The sequence below is a fragment of the Nyctibius grandis genome, chromosome 4, assembly GCF_013368605.1.
Source record: "Nyctibius grandis isolate bNycGra1 chromosome 4, bNycGra1.pri, whole genome shotgun sequence".
In the NCBI taxonomy this organism is placed as follows: domain Eukaryota; kingdom Metazoa; phylum Chordata; class Aves; order Nyctibiiformes; family Nyctibiidae; genus Nyctibius; species Nyctibius grandis.
In genome coordinates, this window is record NC_090661.1 from 8,725,288 (window position 1) to 8,746,709 (window position 21,422).

The 21,422-nt window shown below is 36.9% G+C and overlaps 1 protein-coding gene across 4 annotated transcripts in view; it reads left to right on the forward strand.

Moving 5' to 3' along the window:
• QSER1 (glutamine and serine rich 1) overlaps positions 1–21,422 on the forward strand; it is a 44,874-nt gene that overhangs the window by 17,483 nt on the left and 5,969 nt on the right. For 3 of the 4 annotated variants that reach the window (XM_068398063.1, XM_068398065.1, XM_068398061.1), the window contains exons 3-10: positions 1,267–1,431; positions 4,764–8,471; positions 11,371–11,666; positions 13,117–13,233; positions 13,864–13,997; positions 16,297–16,508; positions 18,116–18,253; positions 20,024–20,121. In XM_068398063.1, the coding sequence (XP_068254164.1) occupies positions 1,267–1,431; positions 4,764–8,471; positions 11,371–11,666; positions 13,117–13,233; positions 13,864–13,997; positions 16,297–16,508; positions 18,116–18,253; positions 20,024–20,121 (4,868 nt within the window). Of the gene's footprint in view, positions 1–1,266; positions 1,432–2,627; positions 2,698–4,763; positions 8,472–11,370; positions 11,667–13,116; positions 13,234–13,863; positions 13,998–16,296; positions 16,509–18,115; positions 18,254–20,023; positions 20,122–21,422 lie in introns of those variants that run through there. The other variant, XM_068398062.1, reaches the window with a different exon arrangement.

A 21,422-nucleotide genomic window follows, 5' to 3' on the forward strand; every position in this document is an offset into this window, starting at 1 on the left:
ATTACAGCTTAAATAGCTAAAGAAAAAAACAACCTGTTTTTAGGTTGGTTTCAAGTTGATAAATTTTATAATCAGAGGGAGTTTTGTCATGCAGGTGGTGGCCAGAGGTATGAGAAAAGCTGAGTTTGTAGTAGAAAGTTATCAATCAGTTGTTAGCTTTTATCAAAATGTCGTAAGTAGAAAGGAAAATATAAGAGGGGAGTTATGCTCAATAACTTATTGTTGGTTCTTAAAGAAACTACATTTATTCTTTAAAATGCAGCTTTTCAGGATTTGGCCTATGCATAAGAGCCAAACGTTAAGTATGCCTCAAAGCCAGCTGCAGAAATTATGCCAATTCTTTTAGAATAAAGCAAATAGCAAAACTATTGCAAGTTGCAACACACTGTTGCGTGTATGTACATGTGCAAACTAAGACGTAGTGCTGGGGGAAAGTTAAAATTTACTTTCAAGTGTAGTAGCAGGTTAGGCTGTGTTATATCTGCATCAGGATCTGTCTGTGATGCTGATGGTATCCTGTCTCCATGTCAGGAGAAGACAGGGCATGACACCTTCATGCTTGCTTTGCAACCTAGTTTCTAAGGAAAGATATCTGAGCTCATGTGCTGGCTGGAATCTGCAGTCTCTTGGCCAGGTCCTCCATCAGGACGATGGAGGGTCAGAACTGCAGAGAACGTTTCAGGGTGCAGACCCTGCTGTCTTGACATAATCTCAGTTACTCAAAACTCTGGATCTCTCCAGTGCTTCCCATTGGCCCCCTGCCATTGAAATGTGTGAGCAACAGGGAACACACAAAGGTTTTTGTTGAAATAGGGGAAGCAGCCAAATCCCCTTTTCTTGTGCCGGTCCTACAGAGAAGTCCAAACTGCTGCAAGCTGCCCAAAGGGGGAAAAGGCTGATACAGAGAAGTTGAACCCATTTCAGAAGGAACTCTGGATATTTAAACAGTTCATGTAAAAAAGTGGAACAGTGTATCTTCAGATGAAGGGAGAATTTTATTTGTTGACCTAAATATTGTTTTTAAACATCATATTTGACATACATTTAATAGTAGATTTTAAAATGTATACTCAAGTTCCAGTTTACAATTGCAACACTGTAAAACAATTAAACACTGGGAAACTGATGTACTTTCAAATATTGCTAATGTTTCATAGTTTATTTTTAGTGAATTATGAATGTCTATCCTTGTTATTTGAGTGAGCTTCTTATAAGTTCATCTAATTGTCTCTTTGTTTTGTTTCATTTCCCTCCACCCTCATCTAGGTCTTTCAGGAATATTTGATACCAGTATGCACAGTGCTGGAAGTAACACTAAGGAAACTTCTTCAGTTATGAATTTTCTCTCTGCTATTGAATCTCGTACCGCTCAGGCAGTCTCTTCAGGATCCACCCTTTTACCACAATTTAGGGGTCCTTCCTGGCAGACAGGTGAAAAACTTCTCTTGAAATAAAATTTTGTCATGATTATATTGAATGTTTGGGAGAATTTTAAACAAAAGTATCCTGACTAGCTGAAAAGGCTACATGTCTTCTACCTCTTTTCCATCTTGGTAGTTAAAAATCAATGAAATTATATTAGCAGGAGAACTAATACTAGAAGAAGAATCATATGAGCAGAAATTTTAATTGTTTAGAAGGAATTTAGATGTATAGGATATTATTTTGTCCAATGAGTCAAATTTATTCTGAAGTTTTGTTTGGAGTTAGTCTCACTAACGCCATAAGCATATTCAGGTAGGGTACCTGTACACCCCAGCAGATCTTTCATTCTCAAACTCTGTTCCCTGTCATAGTTCTTCTGTGATATTACTACTAAAAGTCTGTGGATAACTGCAGCCCCTTTGTACACAGAAGTAATGAGTAAGGTGTTCTTAAAAAGAGGGTCTGAGGTACATGTTGCACAGGAATAAGTGATCTAACTTACAAATAAACAGACATGCTGTCTTTTTTGGCAGACTGACTGCCTCCTATAAACCTCCCCCATCTGTCAAGCCTTCTGTGCGGAGCAGGAAACTGCATATTTTGAGCTTGCTATAGACAGCCACACCAAGATAAGTGTTGCTACTGCATCTGTGAGTAGCTTCTAGTTATGCTTAATCTTCTGTAGTGATTATGCAGCTGTGTAGTGAATCAGATCTAGTCACTGATCTGACAGAAAATGTTTGGGTGTTTTTTTTTCCTTTGGTGGGATGGTTTTCCACTGTATCAGCAAGCTGATCTGTGTCTCAGTGCAGCTGTATGATTGGTTGGTTCTGATTTAGGGGAGGAGGAGGCATAAGGTAGGAAGAGGGAAGAGTTGAGCAGTCCTTTCGTTGACAGTTTACACTTGATGTGTTAAGTGTGATGTGCAGCTGCATTCCACGAAGACCTACTCAAAAAGTTGAGAAGAGAGAATGTGGCTTTTTATTCACCATGGTCAAAAGCAGATATGTGGGAGCACAGATGAAGACGCACACCGTTAGTCTGTCAAAAAATCTTAATATAAATCAGTGGTGTTTAGAGTTGTGATGACCCATCCTCACATCAGATTGTCAGCTGGGAAGAAATCTTTTTTTCTCTTCGTCCTAGCATTTTCTCCATTGCAGCCTGCCTAACAGTGAATTGTGAAGAATGGGGAGACATGCTGTGGGTCGGGTTTGGTGTTGATACCAGTGATTGAGAGACTTCTCAGTACTCATTACTAAGAACTCATCAGTAAGCCCATTTTCAATATTACCAGTTCTCTGAGCTTTCTGTTGTCCTTAATACTTTTGCTGCTTTTCTGTATTCCTCAATCTTCCCAACTGTCTTTTGAGAGCTTTGTCTTCTACAAACTTTATTGATGAGGGAAAACAAGTGCCCTTCGCTCTTCAAGGTGACCTGTCTTTAGAAGGGGAAGGGTTTTTTACTTCGGGTTTTTCTCCAAATGCTACAACTGCTGATTTCGGGGGGAGAAGAGGAACAGTGTGTGTGTTATATTGTCCTATGAGGTCTTCCTTTGATATGTGGAATGTGCTATCAGTGTTCTGATTTGTTAGGGTAGTGGGGGGTGTCTGCACACAACTTAACTACCTTTGCCATACCTTTTGTCTGCTTCTCTACAAAAGTAAAATATAAAACCCAGCAGTTCTGCCGTAATAGTGCTTTTGTGACTGGCTCTTGTCTGATTTAAGAAATTACCTGCATAGTAGGAAGGGCTTTAATTTATGGAAGAGAAGGGAAAAATACAGGCTAGATGAGAAATGAACACCTGCAGTTAAAATAGGTATAAATTCTTTCCCTTCTTTGATGCTCCTGGATGCCCTTACCTTTGTATTAGTGGTAGGGATCAGTAAAAAAACCTCACAGTTGTACATGATGTTGCAGTTTTTTAGAACAGGAAAAAAACAAAGCATTAAAACACTGCTTATGCTTTCTTACTCAGAAAGACCTCATTGTTGACTCATGAAAAATACCTTGGCATTCCTTCAGTAGCACTTCTCTTCATATCAGTTTGTCTTGAACTGAAAGGGAGAAACAAAGACTTTCTTTCGTAGCTTCATCTGAAACTTCCAAAGCAATTGTGTGATTAAGTTGCAATCAGTTTAAGGGGAATTAATGTATTTTAAAATGAAAATTAATATTTTTTTACTGAAGTATTTGTCTCAAAACAAGCTTTACTTACTGAGCGTTTTTTTATTTATTCTTAAATGATCCAAAGCTAAAAGCTGTTTTAAGTATTCAAGAAGAACTGAAAAAGGTCAGATTATACCAGTGATTTTAATTTTTTCTGATTTGCATACCCTTGTAAATTTCCCAGTGGAAATGGATTCCTTCAGATTCCTTTACAAGAAGTTTAAGCCTCTCTGAGAACAAACTTGCCTTCTTCACTTCCATTCATAGACTTTAGAAATAGTACAAAAACTTTACCAGTACCTACAAGTTACAGGGTGAAAAGCACTGAATGGTATGGATCACTGCTGTAAGCCCCAGACCTTGCAAGGGAATTTCATGCTCCTATTTCAGTTGGATAATCTTGTTTAAGCCAGGATGTCATACCAATATCCGGATGCAAATAAGTAATAGTATACCTTTCAGTTGGATAGTTGCTATTGCACTGTGCAGATAGTTGCTGTCTATGGATATTTTGGACTCTAATATTTCACTTTAGAAAGCATACAAATCATATTTATTCTTTGTATTGAAAGTCAAAGCCCTCCTTTAAGAAACGTATATTACAAATTGGATAGGCCATTAGCTATTTCACTGTAAGCTCTGAAATATTTCACATAAAGTGAGTTATAAAAGTATTGGTGAGGGTAAATGCAGGAGATGGGATTGCTGCTTTAACTGTGTATGTATTACAATTGCTATAGTATAATTTTGCCTTTTTATTGTATATTAAAGGTGTCCAGGGCTTTTGATCAGTTGTCCTCTACTATGAACTTCTTTTTAAACTGAAATAAAAACTAATAGCCTTCAGTTTCAAAGCAGAATTAATCTTGTACAATTTTTTTATCCACAGTTTGCATCTTAAGGATATGAGTTTTTTCCCTCAGCAATGCATTGTAGATGTATTTTCTTAAAAAAACCCTGCACTTCCAGTTTGAAAATTACCCACAAGAAGTGCCTCCCTTTATATGCTTTTGTTGAAAAGGGCGGTAATTTTAAAGAAGGTTATATTTGTAAATGCTGTAAGATCTTACAAGTAAATCAGTTATAGAAATGCAGAGTGTTGTAACTTGTAAAGCTCCCTTATGCACTTTTTCCGTTCTTTTTTTTGTTTTGTTTTTTTTTTCCAGGTATGCATTCCTCAACAGCCACAGAACTATTTGTTACTGGAGCTTTGCCAACCTCTGGAACATTTCCACCAACATCTGCTTTATCAGCGTATCAGCATCCCAACACTTTCAGCAGTAGAAACTTTGCTACTACCCCTTCTCTTACTCTTCAAGATACTACTTTCAGTGCTACGTCAAATGGTCTCTTAACTACCCATGATCCTTTATTACAGATTAAAACATCACAAGGCACTGTTCCAACTGCTTTGACATTTGAGCGCCTAGGCAGTTCTGTTTTAAGTACCAGTATACCACCTCAGTCATCAACATACCGTTCTGCTCAAGAATCCGCACCCCATCTTTTGCAACCTCAATTTAGTTTGTTGCCTTCAACCCTTGGAGGAGCTCAGCAGGTTTCTCAGGCATATAGCACATCTGTCTTTACTGGTTCCACTGCTTCTATCGATAGAGCACTTCAGCGAGAATGTAGTGTTATTAAACACCATCAGCGGCCTTCAAGTACTCAGTCTGTTCAGGCTCAACTGACTGTTTCACAGCATTCCTTACACGGCTATTTAACGAGTACAAGTGGAGTTAATTTTCAGGATACATCTAGGCATTCAGCATTATCCTGCAGTCCAGTTGGAGATGTTACTCAGGTGAGCAATGGAGGACCACAGCAGAAAACTTCTCAAGTCACGGTGGAACTTGCTCAGTCATACACCTCTGCAATTCCATCACCTGGTTTTCCATCTGCTTCCACAACAAAAGTGAAAAACTGTTCCACGAAGCAGCCTCCAAGGTCAACGAAGACCCCCAAACCTCAAAGTGTAGCCCCCACTGTGCAGACACAAAGCTATGCCAAAACTGCACATAACCAGAGTTCTGTCATTACAGGCCAAGCACAGATCTATTCTACAGCACAGCTCCCAAGCCTCTTGTCAGTCAGCCAGTCCCAAAACTATGTTTCATCCCAGGCTCAGAATGTGCCACCTGTCAGTCACTCACAGGATTTCTCATCCAGCAAGGTTGAGAAGCTGCCCTCACTGTATAAAACGTTGACTTTTTCTGGGCAATCGCAAACTATTACTTCTGATAGTCAAACTCTAAGTTACTCGTCAGAGGAACAGGTATTGACTTCAGTTCCAAATGAGAACTACTCTGGGCAAACGAGGGAACTTTCTTCAGTCAGCCAATCTCAGAGCTACTCTTCTAGTCACTCTCAGGGTTTATCTCCAGTTAGCCAATCCCAAGTTAGTTTTTCATCTCAATCACAAGTTTTATCAGCTGTTAGTCCTTCAGAAAGCTATTCTTCAGGGCAGTCTTTAACATTAACGTCGCCTTCTCTTTCCTTTAATGCTTCTCCTCGGATACAAACTCTTCCAGCCTCAAGTCCTAATCAGAGCTATATTTCTTTACATTCTTCTCAAAACTCTCAGTCACAAGAATCCTCCTCTCCGCAGTCTCAAAAGTTTTTGCCATCTGTCCAGTCTCCTCCTTTTGCATCCCCAGCTCATTCACAGACACTGCAGAACAACAGGCCTTCCTCGGAAACAAAGTCATATGTTAAAAGGAAGTCTGACTCCAATTTGTATGCCTCATCAAAACAAGAGGAGGAATTATCAATGCAGGATATGCAGGCATTGCAACAGCAAGCTCTTATTGAATCTTCCACTCAAAGGCTAACTGATGAGGAAATCAATGCTCAGGATGGATCCTATAGGGTCTCAAAAGCAGATGACAGATACTCTCAAAGTGTAATCAGAAGTAACTCTCGTCTTGAAGATCAAGTTGTTGGACTTACTCTTCAGGGAACAAAAAAAGATGAAAGAATGGTCAATTCTGTGGAACAGCTTTCCCAACATATTGGCCATATCACTAGCCTAAGCCATGATATAAAAAAGACAGCTAATTTAATGCAAACAACGCAAGTAACTGTGAGTGCTAAAGAACTAAACCAGCAACATTCTCTTATACATAAGGTACATGAAAGTAAAGCTCAAGAACAGCAAGGCCAAGTCATTAGTAAACCATCACAGATTCAACCTCATGGTTTAAGACACGGTCATCAGCTGTGTTTGCCCAGTGCACAGGTACTTCTGGAATCAGCCTGTGACTTGCAGATTCTTCATCAGTCAATACTGCAGTCGGGTTTAGGACAAGCAAAGGCATCACCACAAGTGCAAAGAATACAGAGTCCTCAACAGGTGACACATCAATTCCTTCAGATGGATGGTCATATTATTCAAAGTAATGGGGGTCATTCTCAGCAACAGCTTCATACTCAGAATTCAGAAGTAATGAAAATGGACATTTCTGAGCCCTCAAAACCACTACAGCAACATTTGACAACAAAAGATCATTTTACTCAGACAAATCAACACGATTCAAAAAATCAGTTTGTTTCTCTTAGTTCAATTTGCTTCCCAGAATCTATACTTCTCAGTGATGAGAGGAATATATTATCCAACGTAGATGACATCTTAGCAGCAACAGCCGCAGCCTGTGGAGTGACGCCATCTGACTTTGCCAAATCAGCTTCTAACGAAGAAGAAATCCAGTCTGTTGAAAATAGCGAGGAGTCTAAAACACAGTTCCGATCAATGGATATAAGACATGTGTCGTCTGGTTTCAGTGCCTCACCTACTGTAGCTGGAAAGCCAGCAAGCATAAGTAATATTTCTCTGAATGGAGGCCAAATTACTATAAATCTTACACCAGTGTCAACAATACAGACAAAAACTGTGAACCTTGATCAACAACATATTGAAACTTCTGATCAAAATGTACCAACGAGAATAACCTCTCCTACCCTTGGCCCTGGTCAAAAGGAGCAAGAACAAGGGTCTGTTCCAGTTAAGAAACAATCTAGCATCAGTCATGAATCTGAAGAAGACAATGATGCTTCTGCTGATGGTACACTGAATGCAAGAGAGACAGAATTTGTTTCAAGCGGTAAGAGTCTAAGTGAAGAAAGTGGTGCTTCAGAGAATGATTTTAATATGGGTGGAGATGATGGTACAGTAGCAGGTAACCAGTCAAAGGGTCCATTGCAGCCACTCTCTGTGCACCAAAGTGGAGATGGAACCATTAGCAGAACTGAAGAAGAATGCCAAGATTTAACTCAAGGGAACCTTCAGAAGAAGAAAAGCAAAGGAAAAAGCCAAACCAAAAATGGTGCAGAAGATGACGGTGCAATTCAGAAACAGGTAAAAAGAAGTGGACAGTGTAAACGTCAAAATTCAAGAGGAAATGATTCATGTTTGACATACTCTTCTCCTATTTCTGAAAGTTGTTATGATACTTACCAGCATCAGGAAAGAATGAGGCAAAAAATTAAAGAAGTTGAAGAAAAACAGCCTGAAGTCAAAACCGGATTTATTGCATCTTTTTTAGACTTTCTAAAGTCTGGGCCTAGGCAACAGTTTTCAGCTCCAGCTGTACGAGTGCCGAACAGGACTAGGCGACCCATTACCCAAATAGTTCGTGCCCCTTGCCTACAGTCCTCTGCAAAGCCTCAGCCAGCAGCGGCAGGACCTGTAGCTGCTGAGGCTAGTGGAGAAAGTCCAACCAAAAAAGTTGATGAAGAACTTAAGAAAAATTTAGAAACGTTGCCTTCATTTTCTTCTGATGAAGATGATTCTGTGGGGGGTAACCACGATCTTCAGAAGAGCATCTCTACTGCATTGTCAGCCCTGGATGATACATCTGACAGAAAGAACAAATCAGGTAAAACAGTTACTACAAGTGCATATGTTGAAGGAGATTTCTGTAGCTGATGGGGAGAAAATAAAGAATAATTTTAGCTGTCTTCAGTTCAGGTAAAGGTTTTGATTTGTTTTGGTTTTAATCACTGCTATAATTAAGAGTCCTGTTCAAAAGGTGTGTTGGCTATGAACTAAACTAGTGTTTTCCACAACTAGAAAATATGTAGATAAACTTTTTCATGCTACTTAAATAGGACTCTTCTAATACAAAAATTTATTTTAGCCTAGAATTGGAATAATGTGTCTGTTCTCTTCTTCTCTGGCTTAGAAAGCTAAATATTATTTTCAGCTGGAAACCTCAACAAACCATCATTTCAGAGGTTTTAAATCTATTTTTAAAAAATTCTAGCAAGAGAACCTATTAATAATTGCCATCTGCAGAGGCAATTATTTAACTCTGCTCCTAGGTAGAGTTAAAGATGCAGTTTCTATGATGATAGAATTGCACCGAATATGTTTATGAAAACAATTTTTGCACTTGTAAACTGAGCACTGGTTTGGCTAGTCTTGTCCAAGATGGAAGCCATTTGACTTTGATTTCAGCCATATTAATCAGCAGTATTGTAGCTTCATGTTGATACATTGCTAACAAAAGAACAAAATCTGGGAAAGGTTGGTTTGGGCGAGGAGGGGTATGCAGCAACCACTGATCACACCCTTTTCAGTTTCACTTGTATTACATATATGCTGTACGTTACATTGTCAGTGTTCATAGCTTTTAACTGATGCTGCTTTGTTTTGAAGTATTTTCAACATACAGTTTATTTTTGCCTAGATAGACCTTTTCAGTGAAGTTTGTTTTCCTCTGGAAAGCAACTGAAAACTATCCAGCCAATCACATAACTGTTCTAATTCAAGAGAAATACCATTATCTTCCAAAATAATCACAGAGAGAAACTGAAAAATTTCTTAAACTCTTCTCAAGTCCCACGACCCATAGGCTGGTTCCTAACAAAATAGAACGAAGTATTTTTTTCTCTTTTTAGATTAAAGGAGAGGGGGAGATTTTTTTTCTCTAGGGGTGACGTGATTTACTGAAAAATACATAGCACATTGAACTTAAATTGTAATAATCAGACCTAAAATACCAGAAAAAGACTGCAGAAGGCATGATAGACTAAACAATACCTCATCTTGATTACTGTTCTGTTTTCTTCCGTGGCTATTTCTATTAAATTATGTTGAGTTCATGCATTTTGGAAAGTCTGTTACAGAAGATGAAGTTCGTCATGTTTCTTTCAGTTGAATATGTATTTTAAACAAGAAAGCAGTGACCTTTTGTTCCCCCCAGGCAGCAAAAGGACAATGCCATGGTTTGAGCCCCTTGCTGAAGTTCATTAACTTCACTAAGCCACATTCTGTATACAATTTCCTAAGGAAGTATTTCAAAGGTTTTTTGTTGGATGGTCGTTTCCATTAGTGTTCTTTTTGCAATTATTTCTTTTACAATATTATTGTATCTTTATTATTCATAAGGCTGTAATATTTATACCACGAGTTCCTTGGATTCACCTTCCTGTTTTGTTGTATACAAGCCTCTTTGTACCTCATACAAGATGCTTAGTAATGTCTTCCTTCCTACTTGCTGGTATTTTGTAGATTTTCTGGTAATTCCTTCTTCTGTCTTATTTTTTGCACATACATATGGAAAGACAAATATTAAAACAGTCTTTTGATGGTAGTATTAAGTAGTGTGTGTACAGTTATCTGCTGTTCTGAAGAATGTGTAAATATACTTGGGGATCTAATAATGGTACGTCTAATTAAAACTGTCATAGCTTTCCCTGAACAAAGAAATACAACATATTTGCAATAATGTGATATGATGTATCCAGAAGAACGTATTTCATGGCTTAGCGATTTTACTGACTTGATTTCGTGAAATCTTCATGTATCTGGTGTATAGCTTTTGTATCGACACATTAATTTGATATTTAAATCATTTGCTTTGGATCACTTCTATTAAAATATGTTATCTTTTTTCTATTTTTTTCAAGTGAAGAAGTCAACAAATAACAGTGATTGTAACAAAATGTAAAATGGTTATCTTCTCAAGTTTGAAACCAGTTTCCTAAGTGATATTAGTAATTATGCTATAGCTAATATAACTTGATTTCTTTTAGATCAGCAAGTTGGTGCTAAGACGAATTAATAAAAGAGTGTAAAGTAATATCTAAAAAGGATTCTAATTTTTTTCAGGTGGGAAAGAATAACAATTTTGAAAGGTGGGAGTTTCCTTTGGCTCTGGGGCATAGAGGAGAAGAATGTTCTTTCCCTTTGTTTTGATTGTCAGTTCTTAGTGCTCACCTCTGTTAATAATAAAAATTATTAGGATATTGCCAAAGTTTTAATCTGGAACTTCCAGTTATATTATTACAGGATATGAATGATAAATGTCCAAACGTCATACAGCAAATGTTTTCATATTTCATGTGTATTTCTCTTTCCTTAATCCAATTTAAAAAGACTTTACTTATCAGCAGACTGGAAACAAGATTCAGTGTTGTAACCTTTACTATTGTATTTGCTTAGTCATGCAAAGTACAACAGTATTTGCTGTTGATCATGTCTGTAACCATCAAATTGTTTTCTAAAGCATTCATCTTTGTTATTTCTAGATGCTAACAGATGCAGCAGTTTAATACCAACAAAGGTATACTAGCTACAATATTTTGGTTTTGTTTAAGGTTTAGTTGTGGCCAAGATAATGCTCTATTTTAACTCTTAAAACAGATGTTTTTCCCAGAATAGTTGTTTTTAATATGTACTGTAACAGAAAAGAAGAAAAATAAATCTAGTTCCCATTTTACATTGCTAATCCTTGATAATTTGTTTATCTAAAATTTGTTTTTTTTCTTCAGAAGCTGAAAAAGTGGCAGTTGTTTCTGCTGCCGCCGCTGCCACAACTGCTGTAATAAAGCAGGAATCTCCACAGACAACCACTCCTGTAGTCAATGTGCAGGAGAAAATGAATCCAGCTGACCCCCTAAAAGTAGCTCAACAGGATGCTGTGACTACAGACCAGTTGGCAAAAATACAGGCAACTGTTGCAATAGAAGGATGTACTGATGAGGAGAATACGGACAGTGGAGGAGAGGGCATGTACAGAGAACGTGATGAATTTGTCGTGAAGATTGAAGATATAGAGACACTAAAGGTAATCCGAATACTTATTGTGAAAAAGAAAAAAAAAAAATCATGAAAAATCCTGCCTATGAATTCAGCCTCCACAAAGTACCAACAGGGGAAAAGCTGCAGATTAGTTTTCTGTTTCTATTCTAGTATTCCCTGGCTGCTGCCAAGATGCCTTAAAGGTGTCTTTCTAGTGCAGGTTATGAATATGTTTTATATGTATGTAACCCATTTTATACTACGTACGTAATAAAGGTTTGGGTTTTTTTCCTTTTTTTTAAGATAGTAGTAGGCTTTCAAGTGTAAGGTGTTGAAGAAATGACTTTTGGCCGTTTGCAAAAGATCTTGGAGTTGTCTTTTTTTCTTTTTTTGGAAGAGGTTCTGTTTGCTATTCCGACAAGAAGTGGCTTCCATAAGCAACCAGTATAGCCCTTCACAAGAGTTTATGGGAATGTTCCTTGTTCTCTTTCATTTCTTGTTTTGTTTTTGTTGCTTCTCCATTGTAAATTCTTCTGCATGTTTACCTTTCCTTTTGCTGCTATCCATAGCCAGCAATATTCTTACCATTAATTTCTAACACTTTTGATTACTTGTCTATGTGTTCATCCTATTGAGCTTAAGTTTTAAATGAATTCATGTAGCTTTGTCACATAAGACAAGTGTTACCAGTTTTAAAATATTCCCTTGTCACTACAAGACTGATTAAGTTTTATTATGAGACATTTTGAATTTTAGGGTTTGTGGTGGTTTTTTCTTTAGTTATTTAAACAGTCATGAAAAAGGAACCAATACTTGATTATAAGTTTTCCAAAGAGAGAGTTTTTTAGTTTTTTGCGTGCAGGATTTATGGAGAATTCTCATTAAAGCTAATAATTACAAATTTGTTTCTAACATAGTTTATTTCTCAAACTACGTGAAGAAGAAAATAAACTCAAAAAAATTTTTTTTTATGGTTAAGTTGAACTGAAAGTGTAAACTCTGGTTCACTAATTCATACTGAACTATCTCTTTTCACATTAGTGCAAGCATCATGCTGTAATGTACCTGAGCTTCTGCTACAGAATCTCTAGGGACCTGCAAGCTTTTTCCTACTTGTTGTGATTCTTGCATTTTTGTTTTTAAAAATATTTCATAGAGCAAAAGAATAAAATGTTGGAAAAATGTTGTTGTTTTAAAAAATAAAGTTCTGTGGCTCAGTTGCATGATACACCAGTTAAGACATTACACCATAGGCAGAGCTGGTTGGCACAACTTCATCACTGTGAAAGTAAAATTTGTAGATCGCGTTAATACTTGTTGTAGTTCATGTCCTACTGTCTTGATGCAAATGGCACGTAATGCCTAAGGATTTGGAATTTTGAATGACTTATTTCCATTTTATCCCTGGATAACTTGCTTAAAAAATGCAATGCTCAAACACACTTCTGGGAGAAAAATAAGCACCGTTTTTAGCAAATAATTTTACGTTCTTACAGGTTGCTTTGCAAACAGGAAAAGAGCCTCCAGCTATTTGGAAAGTACAGAAGGCGCTATTGCAAAAGTTTGTTCCTGAAGTGCGAGATGGACAGAGAGAGTTTGCTGCTACTAATAGTGTGAGTCTTGATTCCTTGTGAAGCCTCATGGAAACTGATTTCCTTAATGGAAGTCTAGGAAACAAAATAAAATGTGATTCTGACATAATTCTTAGCAAGCATCCTTGGGGTGGAGTGGGGGGGGAACACCAACCACGTTTCTTGATCTTCTCCTACTCTAAACTTCTCTCTAGGTATATTCATGGGGAGATTCTTTGATTTTCAGCGTGGTTTCTTTGGTATCATTCAGGCTGCGTAAAGGAACAGGTTTTCAAAACCAGCATAAAGTCAGTGGAAGCAGGCTTGTGAACCAGCTGCTTTCCACAACGGGAAGGATACAGATAGGATACAATTTCAACAGGCAGCCCTTTGCCAGGCAGATAATGCTTTTGGGATAACACATGGGGAGGATTAAATAAAGGGAGAAAATTAAGCGCAAAGTACCTCTTGCCTTATTTCCTTACTTTAAATATTATATGGAAATCCATTGGAGAATTTATCTTAAATTATAAATGCTGTAGGATGGCTTGTCTTTGTATGTAAACAAGTTGTTTTTAAACTGACTTTTTTTTCTTTAGTATTTGAATTTTTAAATGTTAAACTGAATAATTTTACTGAACAGAAACACTTGTGTATTTATTTTTTTTTTAGTATCTTGGATATTTCGGGGATGCAAAAACAAAATACAAACGAGTGTATGTGAAGTTCCTTGAAAATGCAAACAAAAAGGAGTATGTCAGAGTATGTTCAAAAAAACCACAAAGCAAGCCTGTACAGTCAGCAAGGTATTTTATTTCAATTTGTTTTTCATTTTGCTATATTGTTTTCATATTAAGAACGCGTGTATTTTAATAAACAAGACTTATAACTCAAGATTATGTTAATTCGGCTTTAAGTTGGAAACTGAGAACTGTGTGTTTCGCTTTAAGAAATGAGATATAAATTACTGCCATATCAAGACTTCCCTACCTTGAATCTGTGGATTGCAATAATCATTCATTTTAGAGGTGTTAGGACTCCACATGCTATGTCTTTCTGTCATCTTTTGCCTTGTTACTCAACATAAGGATAGAAACCTACAGGTGTAATAATTTTGCTTTTCTTATGTGTTGTTTTCTCTTATCCCGTGGACTTTGCAAGTCAAGTATGTTTTTCTGGATTGCTTTAATGACCATCTTGTCCGACTATACTAGAAGTACCATGCTTGCTTCTCAATCCTGGAAAATTAATTTAAAAACAGAAGTTCATTGTTGAAGTTTATTGTCTCAGGGCTGTTTTTCCTTCCTGTATGTCCTTGCACACCGAGGATATTTTACTTTTCTTATTGCACCTGTCCTACCCCACTCACCTCACCCCAAAAAGCTTATCACTTTGAGTCATCCCATGTAACCTCTATCCATGCCTTAAAATCAGTAATTCCTGTGGTATTGCTTTTAAACCACCACCAAGGATAAATAAAACCCAAACAAATCTGTCACTCTGGAGAACCATGTAAAGAATGCAGGGCAAATATAGTTTTGATTATTCTAGAAAATATACTACTGGTTCTGCAAAATGTTATGACCGTTAAGTGTCTCTCACACAGGTATTTTGGCTATCTCTGAGATTCCCTCTGTCACCTTCCTTCTGATAAGGTTTTCACTGTCATTCACTTGCTAAGGATTTTGCTCTAGCGTTTTGTGTTGACCTTTGACTGTGCTTTTGGAAAAGATTGCAGATTCTGTATTGTACAAACTCTGTCATCCTTTAATGCTTAGCTTATTTTATCTTCTCACAACTTCGGATGATATCTGAAGGTTTTCTCTTTCTATGGATTTTCAATAATTATAATTTAATGCAGATATGTTTTCTTTATCAGATATTAGTAAACAGTAAGGAAAAAATTACAGTGCTCTTCATTCAAGAAATGACTGGGCTTTTAAGTCTAGTTTGCTCTCAAAGCAAGCAATGCCATCAGATAATCCATTTTATAAAATAACTGTGGTCTACTTAAAACTAGCTAGGATTTTTATGCTCTTTTTTTTTTCTCTTGAGCTACAGAAGACTGTTCCAGAACCTGTTCCTCCAGTGCGCTGAAACAATCCTGTCTTTTAGCCAAAACATAATCGTGATTAGCTTGTATCCATATGTTCTTCTCTCAATACTGTTTTTGGCTTTTATTTATCTTTCCCTGGTGTTTTTACTGCATGATGTATTTCTGGAGAGCAGTCAGATTCCACCTTTTTGTTTCACTAAGCTGGATTAATCAAGATCTTTCAACTTCCTTGTCTAAGGCAGGCTTTCCATTCCTCTAATCATTCTAGTATCTATTGTCTCCATCCATTTTGGTTTGAAATCTTCATCTCTGACAGATGACTAGAATTATTGTCAGTGTTCCAGAAGACACTAACAATGTTTCTAGTTTCCCATTTGAACTTTTCCATTTGGACAAAACAATCTTGCCTGGCATTTCCCAGAATTGTATTCCCCACCATGTTCTCAAAACTGTAGTGCATTATTAGTCCTAAAGTACATAACTTTGTATTTATGGTATTAAATTTCCTGTTTGTTTTCCTGTTTTGAGTGATGGGAAGAGAAAGGAGAGGAGTTGTCTGGTTTCTTATTCCAGTCCTCAAGATCCTGCATTTCCTGCATTTTTGCCTGGATTATGTTCTTTCCTATCTTTGTATGGATACAATATCCTAAATCCACTTTGTCAGCGAATCTCATTGGTTACTACTATTTGTTCAAGTCTGTCAAGTCTGATTTTTTTTCATTAAATAATCAATTTTAATATTAGCTCAAATCTCCTATAGCTCATAAATTCTACTAACATTGGGCATTTTAAACTTTCTGTGCCTGTTTATTTAGTTATAAAATTGGAATACAATTTAATCGTAGGTAGTTGAGAATAATTGTTAAGCATTATATCAAAAATATAGTAGTATAATGTGTTTGACCTAATCCTAGTTACATGTGACTATGAAATAAGTATATATAATCCGTGAGGAATATATTCTGGTTAAATAAGACTATAGCTATTTTATTAATCCCCAAACTTGTGTGGTAATTATTTTCATGAAGATCGTCTTCATAATATTGCAGGACTATTCATTGCAAACCTAGTAGTAGCAACAACAAAACACCCGATCCACCAACACCAAAACCAACAGCAACAAAAGTCTCTTCTGTGAAACCCAAAGCTAAACAGCCAAAGGTAAAGGCTGAACCACCACCAAAGAAAAGGAAAAAGTGGAAAGAAGAGTTTTCATCTTCCCAGTCTGATTCTTCACCTGAGGCCCAGAGCGACGAGGATGGTGAGCGAGATACTATTGTTAGCATCTAGGCCCATTTGAACTTAACTGAAAATAGCATCATGAAAATACGTTGCTAGATCTTGCAAATTTTTCTTTACTAGCCTTAAAAAAAAAAAAATTAAAATCTGACATTGCCATGCAAAATTGATTTCTTAAAACTTTACTTGTTGTTTGTGTATGAGCAAATATGTCCAGCTGAAGTTTTCAAATGTAGTTTATCAGTTAGATAAATATATTTTTACTACTTGCTTTCTAAGGCAGGTACAATTGTAGGAGGAGGAGCTGATTTGATTTTCAAATACATCTCAAGAATCATATTCTTCATTAATTTTCCATTGCAACTCCATGTTATGTCTAAAACAACATTCCTGCAATGCCTGTCTGCCTGCAGATGTGGGCAGAATTCAGATGTTACTGTTGTTTTTTCAGAACCCAAGGAGAAAAAGCAGTTGACTTTTTGGCTGCTTCATTGCTTGTCTAAATGCCAGCTGTTCAAATGCAGCCTGCCGAGCAGATTTGCTATTAAGACATTCACAGCATCTTGGAACGTTGAGATACGATGTTTGCAGTAATTCTCCAGAACAGAAAGGAATTTCTGAAGTGTACTATGTTGACAGAGATTACATGTGATAGCAGATATACAGTGCATTTTGCAGGTTTTTTTTATTTCCTATATGCTTGAAGTTAAGCTGTGTAGGACCCATGCTTTGTACTGCTGCATTTCCAGAGCATGTTGGCCTCAGTCACTAACTATAGATGAGCTAGGCTTGGTGTACTGCAATAGTGCCTCTGCTGAAGGCAGCACCTTTAAAATAACATTTTTTTGGAGCAAACTTACTCAAATAGCTATTAATATGTACAATTGTCCATATTTCAAATTGGAAGCAACCTGGTGATGATAGTCACCCATAGAAATGTGGATATATGAGAAAGTTGTAACAGCTTTGCTAGCTAAATTACTGCAAAATTGTGGTATCACACATGGAGCCTATAAAAAGCTCCAGCATGCTTATTAGTACTGATGAGTACTCCATGTGCATGTTTAAAATTGCTGCCTCTGAAAAAAAAAAAAAGGCTTCCTCAGAATAAGTACAAATATGCCTACATAGCATGGCTGGTAAAATTTGTTTTACCAGTGAGTTGGACAATTAGGTGGGATTGACTTCGGTATGCAGGCTCCTAAGTGTCATCAGTGCTTTTGAATTTTTTTCTGTTTGATGACTTTGATGTTTGCGGTTTTAGGAGGTACTTGCATTGACATGACACCTTCATTATCCCTTTTCTCTAGACTTTCATCTACAATGAATGTTGTTCTACAGAAAAATGTTTAAATTCCCTAAAGTATTATAATCTAAATGCTGATAGTTACTAGTAATTGTACATGTTTCTACAAAAAAAATGTACCATTTTTACCAGATTTACTGTTTTAACCTGTTTTTGGCATGTAAGTAGTTTGAGTATTATTTCTGATTGTATTGAGTTTTAATCTCTTGGGATACCAGTAGAGGTCACTTGTGTTTTAAGGGAGAAACCTTCAGTTTTGAAAACCACAAATATTTGCAGGATATCGAAGGAAAAAAAATCATTATATTCCAATTAATTTTCAGAGCTTGTACCTCCAGCTCCACTTGTTGCTCGCTTTTTGAACACAAGAGCTATGAAAGAGACTTTTAAGAGCTACATGGAGTTGCTTGTTAGCATTGCCTTGGATCCAGACACAATGCAAGCCTTGGAAAAGAGCAATGGTACAGTATGTTTAACATTTATACATTTTTATTAGATTGTAAGGTTATTAATCAGTAAGGCAAATGTGTTCTTTAAAAAAAAGAAAACAAAAAAACACCCCACCAAACTTTTAGCTACATACCCACATCTGAAGGACACTTCATGCAAATTACTTGTATGTGTATGCATATATATATATTTGCACTGTCTCTGAATAATCAAAGTAATTTGGAACTACTATTTTGTCTTCTTTGTTACATTAGGCTTGTGCTGTGAATGTCAGAACTGAGTTCTTTGTTCCTGCTGTTACTATCTTTTAAAATCTTAGCAAATAGTTCAAATTAGTGTTTCCAAGTGTGTGTTTACTTTCTTATGAAGAAATACCCTTATAACTATAAGTAGTTCTGATTGTTGCTACTATTAAAAATTCTCCTTTTCAAACTCTGAAACCTTAAAATTCTGATCAAAGACAATTGTATTCCACTTTTTCTTTGAGGAGAAAATGTCTGGGCTTATTTACTGTAGTGGACTCCCAAGATACAAGTCAGAACTCTTCTATTTCTCAAAATTTAGCAAAACACTCATGTATAAAGGTAAAGGTCCCAAAAGAGCAATCATTTCATTTATTATTTAGTTGCAGGCCATTGTTTTGTACTATATTCTGTTTGCCTGTATTTAAAAAACTATTTTCTAGACTCTCCTCTCCTGGTTTGCTCTGGTTGTGCATCAATGCGCACTTACCTCAAGGTTTCATACCTATGCATTATGTCAGTAGTCCCACTAAAAGCAAAGAAATTGACTTTGTAAATAAAAGACTCCATACTGAGCTGTAAATTTTCATTCACGGCCACATGCCTGTATTCAAATGTATATTGTGCAATTTACAGTGGTTTATCAGATAACTTTTATCAGTAAGCACTTTCCTCAATTTCTTTTGTTACAAATGCCAACAGGGTCATCCTTTGTAATATCATAGAATCATAGAATGGTTTGGGTTGGAAGGGACCTTAAAGATCATCTAGTTCCAACCCCCCTGCCATGGGCAGGGACACCTTTCCACTAGACCAGGTTGCTCAAAGCCCCATCCAACCTGACCTTGAACACTGCCAGGGAGGGGGCAGCCACAGCTTCTCTGGGCAACCTGTTCAAGTGTCTCACCACCCTCACGGTAAAGAATTTCTTCCTAATATCTAATTTAAATCTACCCTCTTTCAGTTTAAAAACATTCCCCCTTGTCCTGTCACTACATGCCCTTGTAAAAAGTCCCTCTCCAGCTTTCTTGTAGGCCCCTTCACGTACTGGAAGGCTGCTATGAGGTCTTCTGGAGCCTTCTCTTCTCCAGGCTGAACAGCCCCTACTCTCTCAGCCTGTCTTGATAGGAGAGGTACTCCAGCCCTCTGATGTGGGATAGCAAATGTCAAAAACACACTTGTCTTCATAATACTGACAGTTGTATTGCTCAGAATAGAATAATCTAGGAAATGGTTTGAAATTGTCTCTAAGACTTATGCTTTATATTGCTCTATCTAATTTTTTCCTTTCAACAAAAAAAAGTCAGAGAAGGTGTGGGATTGCAGTCAGCAATTAAACTGCATAATACCTAGACCAGTTTAGCATGCTGATCCAAAAAAAGATTTTTCTCTCATGTTTTAAATTTGTTTATGTGCAAATTGCATTATTTTTTACCTTCACATTTTATGTTAATGGGTAGAAGTACAGATTGAATAGGAATCTCATTACCATGTTTATCTTAATAATCAACTGCCATGGTTTTTTTATGTGTCTTTTAGATGAGCTACTTTTGCCTCACATGAGAAAAATTGATGGTATGCTGAACGACAATAGGAAAAGGCTGCTTTCCAAATTACGCTTGGATCATACTTTCAAGGTATTCTCTTTTAAATTCTAGGATTTTTAAAGTAATGTTATAAGTAAGTCATTGAATGCATACCATGCAGGCACAGCTTAAAACCCAGAAGGCAAATTTGTAACAAGTGAATATGGATTTGAAAGAGATGCTATAAATTCAATGCATGTATGTGGCATTTGGAGAACATTTTGTGATGGAGGAGTTTACACTGCAAAGGTAAAGTTCTAGTTTTACTCTCCGTGCTTTATGGTTCATTCTCAAGCGTTTTTTCTTCTAAGCTGCTCAAGTTTGCCAAAAGAGTTTCTTCTAAGATTCTCAAGTTTGCTGTCCTTCTGGACCTTTTGGTTAAGTGATTGTATTGCCTAAAAAGTTTATTAACATCTACATGAAATAGCTATGCTGCGGAGCAGATGTCTGAACTTCTTTGAAGCAGAGAACATGATCAGAGTAGTTTAAAATCAGGACGGAGGGACTCAACAACAACTTATTTGTGCACTCTTTCATATATTTTCAGCATGGAAGATTAGGAAAAGTGTGCATAACAAGTCCCTATTACAGCAACTTTGGCATGGTAATAAAAAACAGGTCTGGATGTGGACAGGGAAGAGAGCAGCTGTACCATCTCAGTAGAGAGAAGGTAAACAGGAGGATAGTCACTGCGGTTCCTACTGTTCCCACCTACCCTCCAAGCAACAATGCAGATTTTGAAAGTGTAGTAAAGTGAATTAAGGTTATTTTCACTCATGTCTGAGAACTAGCTGTCAATGTCTATAATTAGACTGATTATTTCTTCCTGTAGTGGTTTTGAGACCGACAACAGTAAAGCAGACCTGTCTATAAACACCATCAGACCAAACTTGCTCTTTCACTTGTCTGTCTTCTGTCCCCTTATGTCCACAGTACAGAGACACTTGGAGAATTAGGTATCTCTCTGTAGTGCTCTGTGCTTATTTTTGAGAGCTAGGTGAGGAGAGAGATAATAGCAGGCTTGACAGTTCTGCTTTTCAATCATGAAATCTTTAAAAGATCTTTTTTCCCCACAGCCCATTCCTGGTAAGACTTGTGGGACACTAAGTGACCTTGTTTCAGGGATGAGAACATCATCAACCAGTAAAATAGCTTTAATTCACATGATTCTTGAACTTTTTTATTGTTAGTTATGCTGTTTTCCCAACAGCTGTACAATTGTACCTGCTTGAACAGAATTTCTGGTAGCTTCCTCCTTACAGTAGGAAGGCATGGGGAGGGCTGTGTATTTTCAAATGATGCAGAGCCTAAGAGAGGTAGCATGTATTAACCCTCTATTTTTGGTAAGAGTT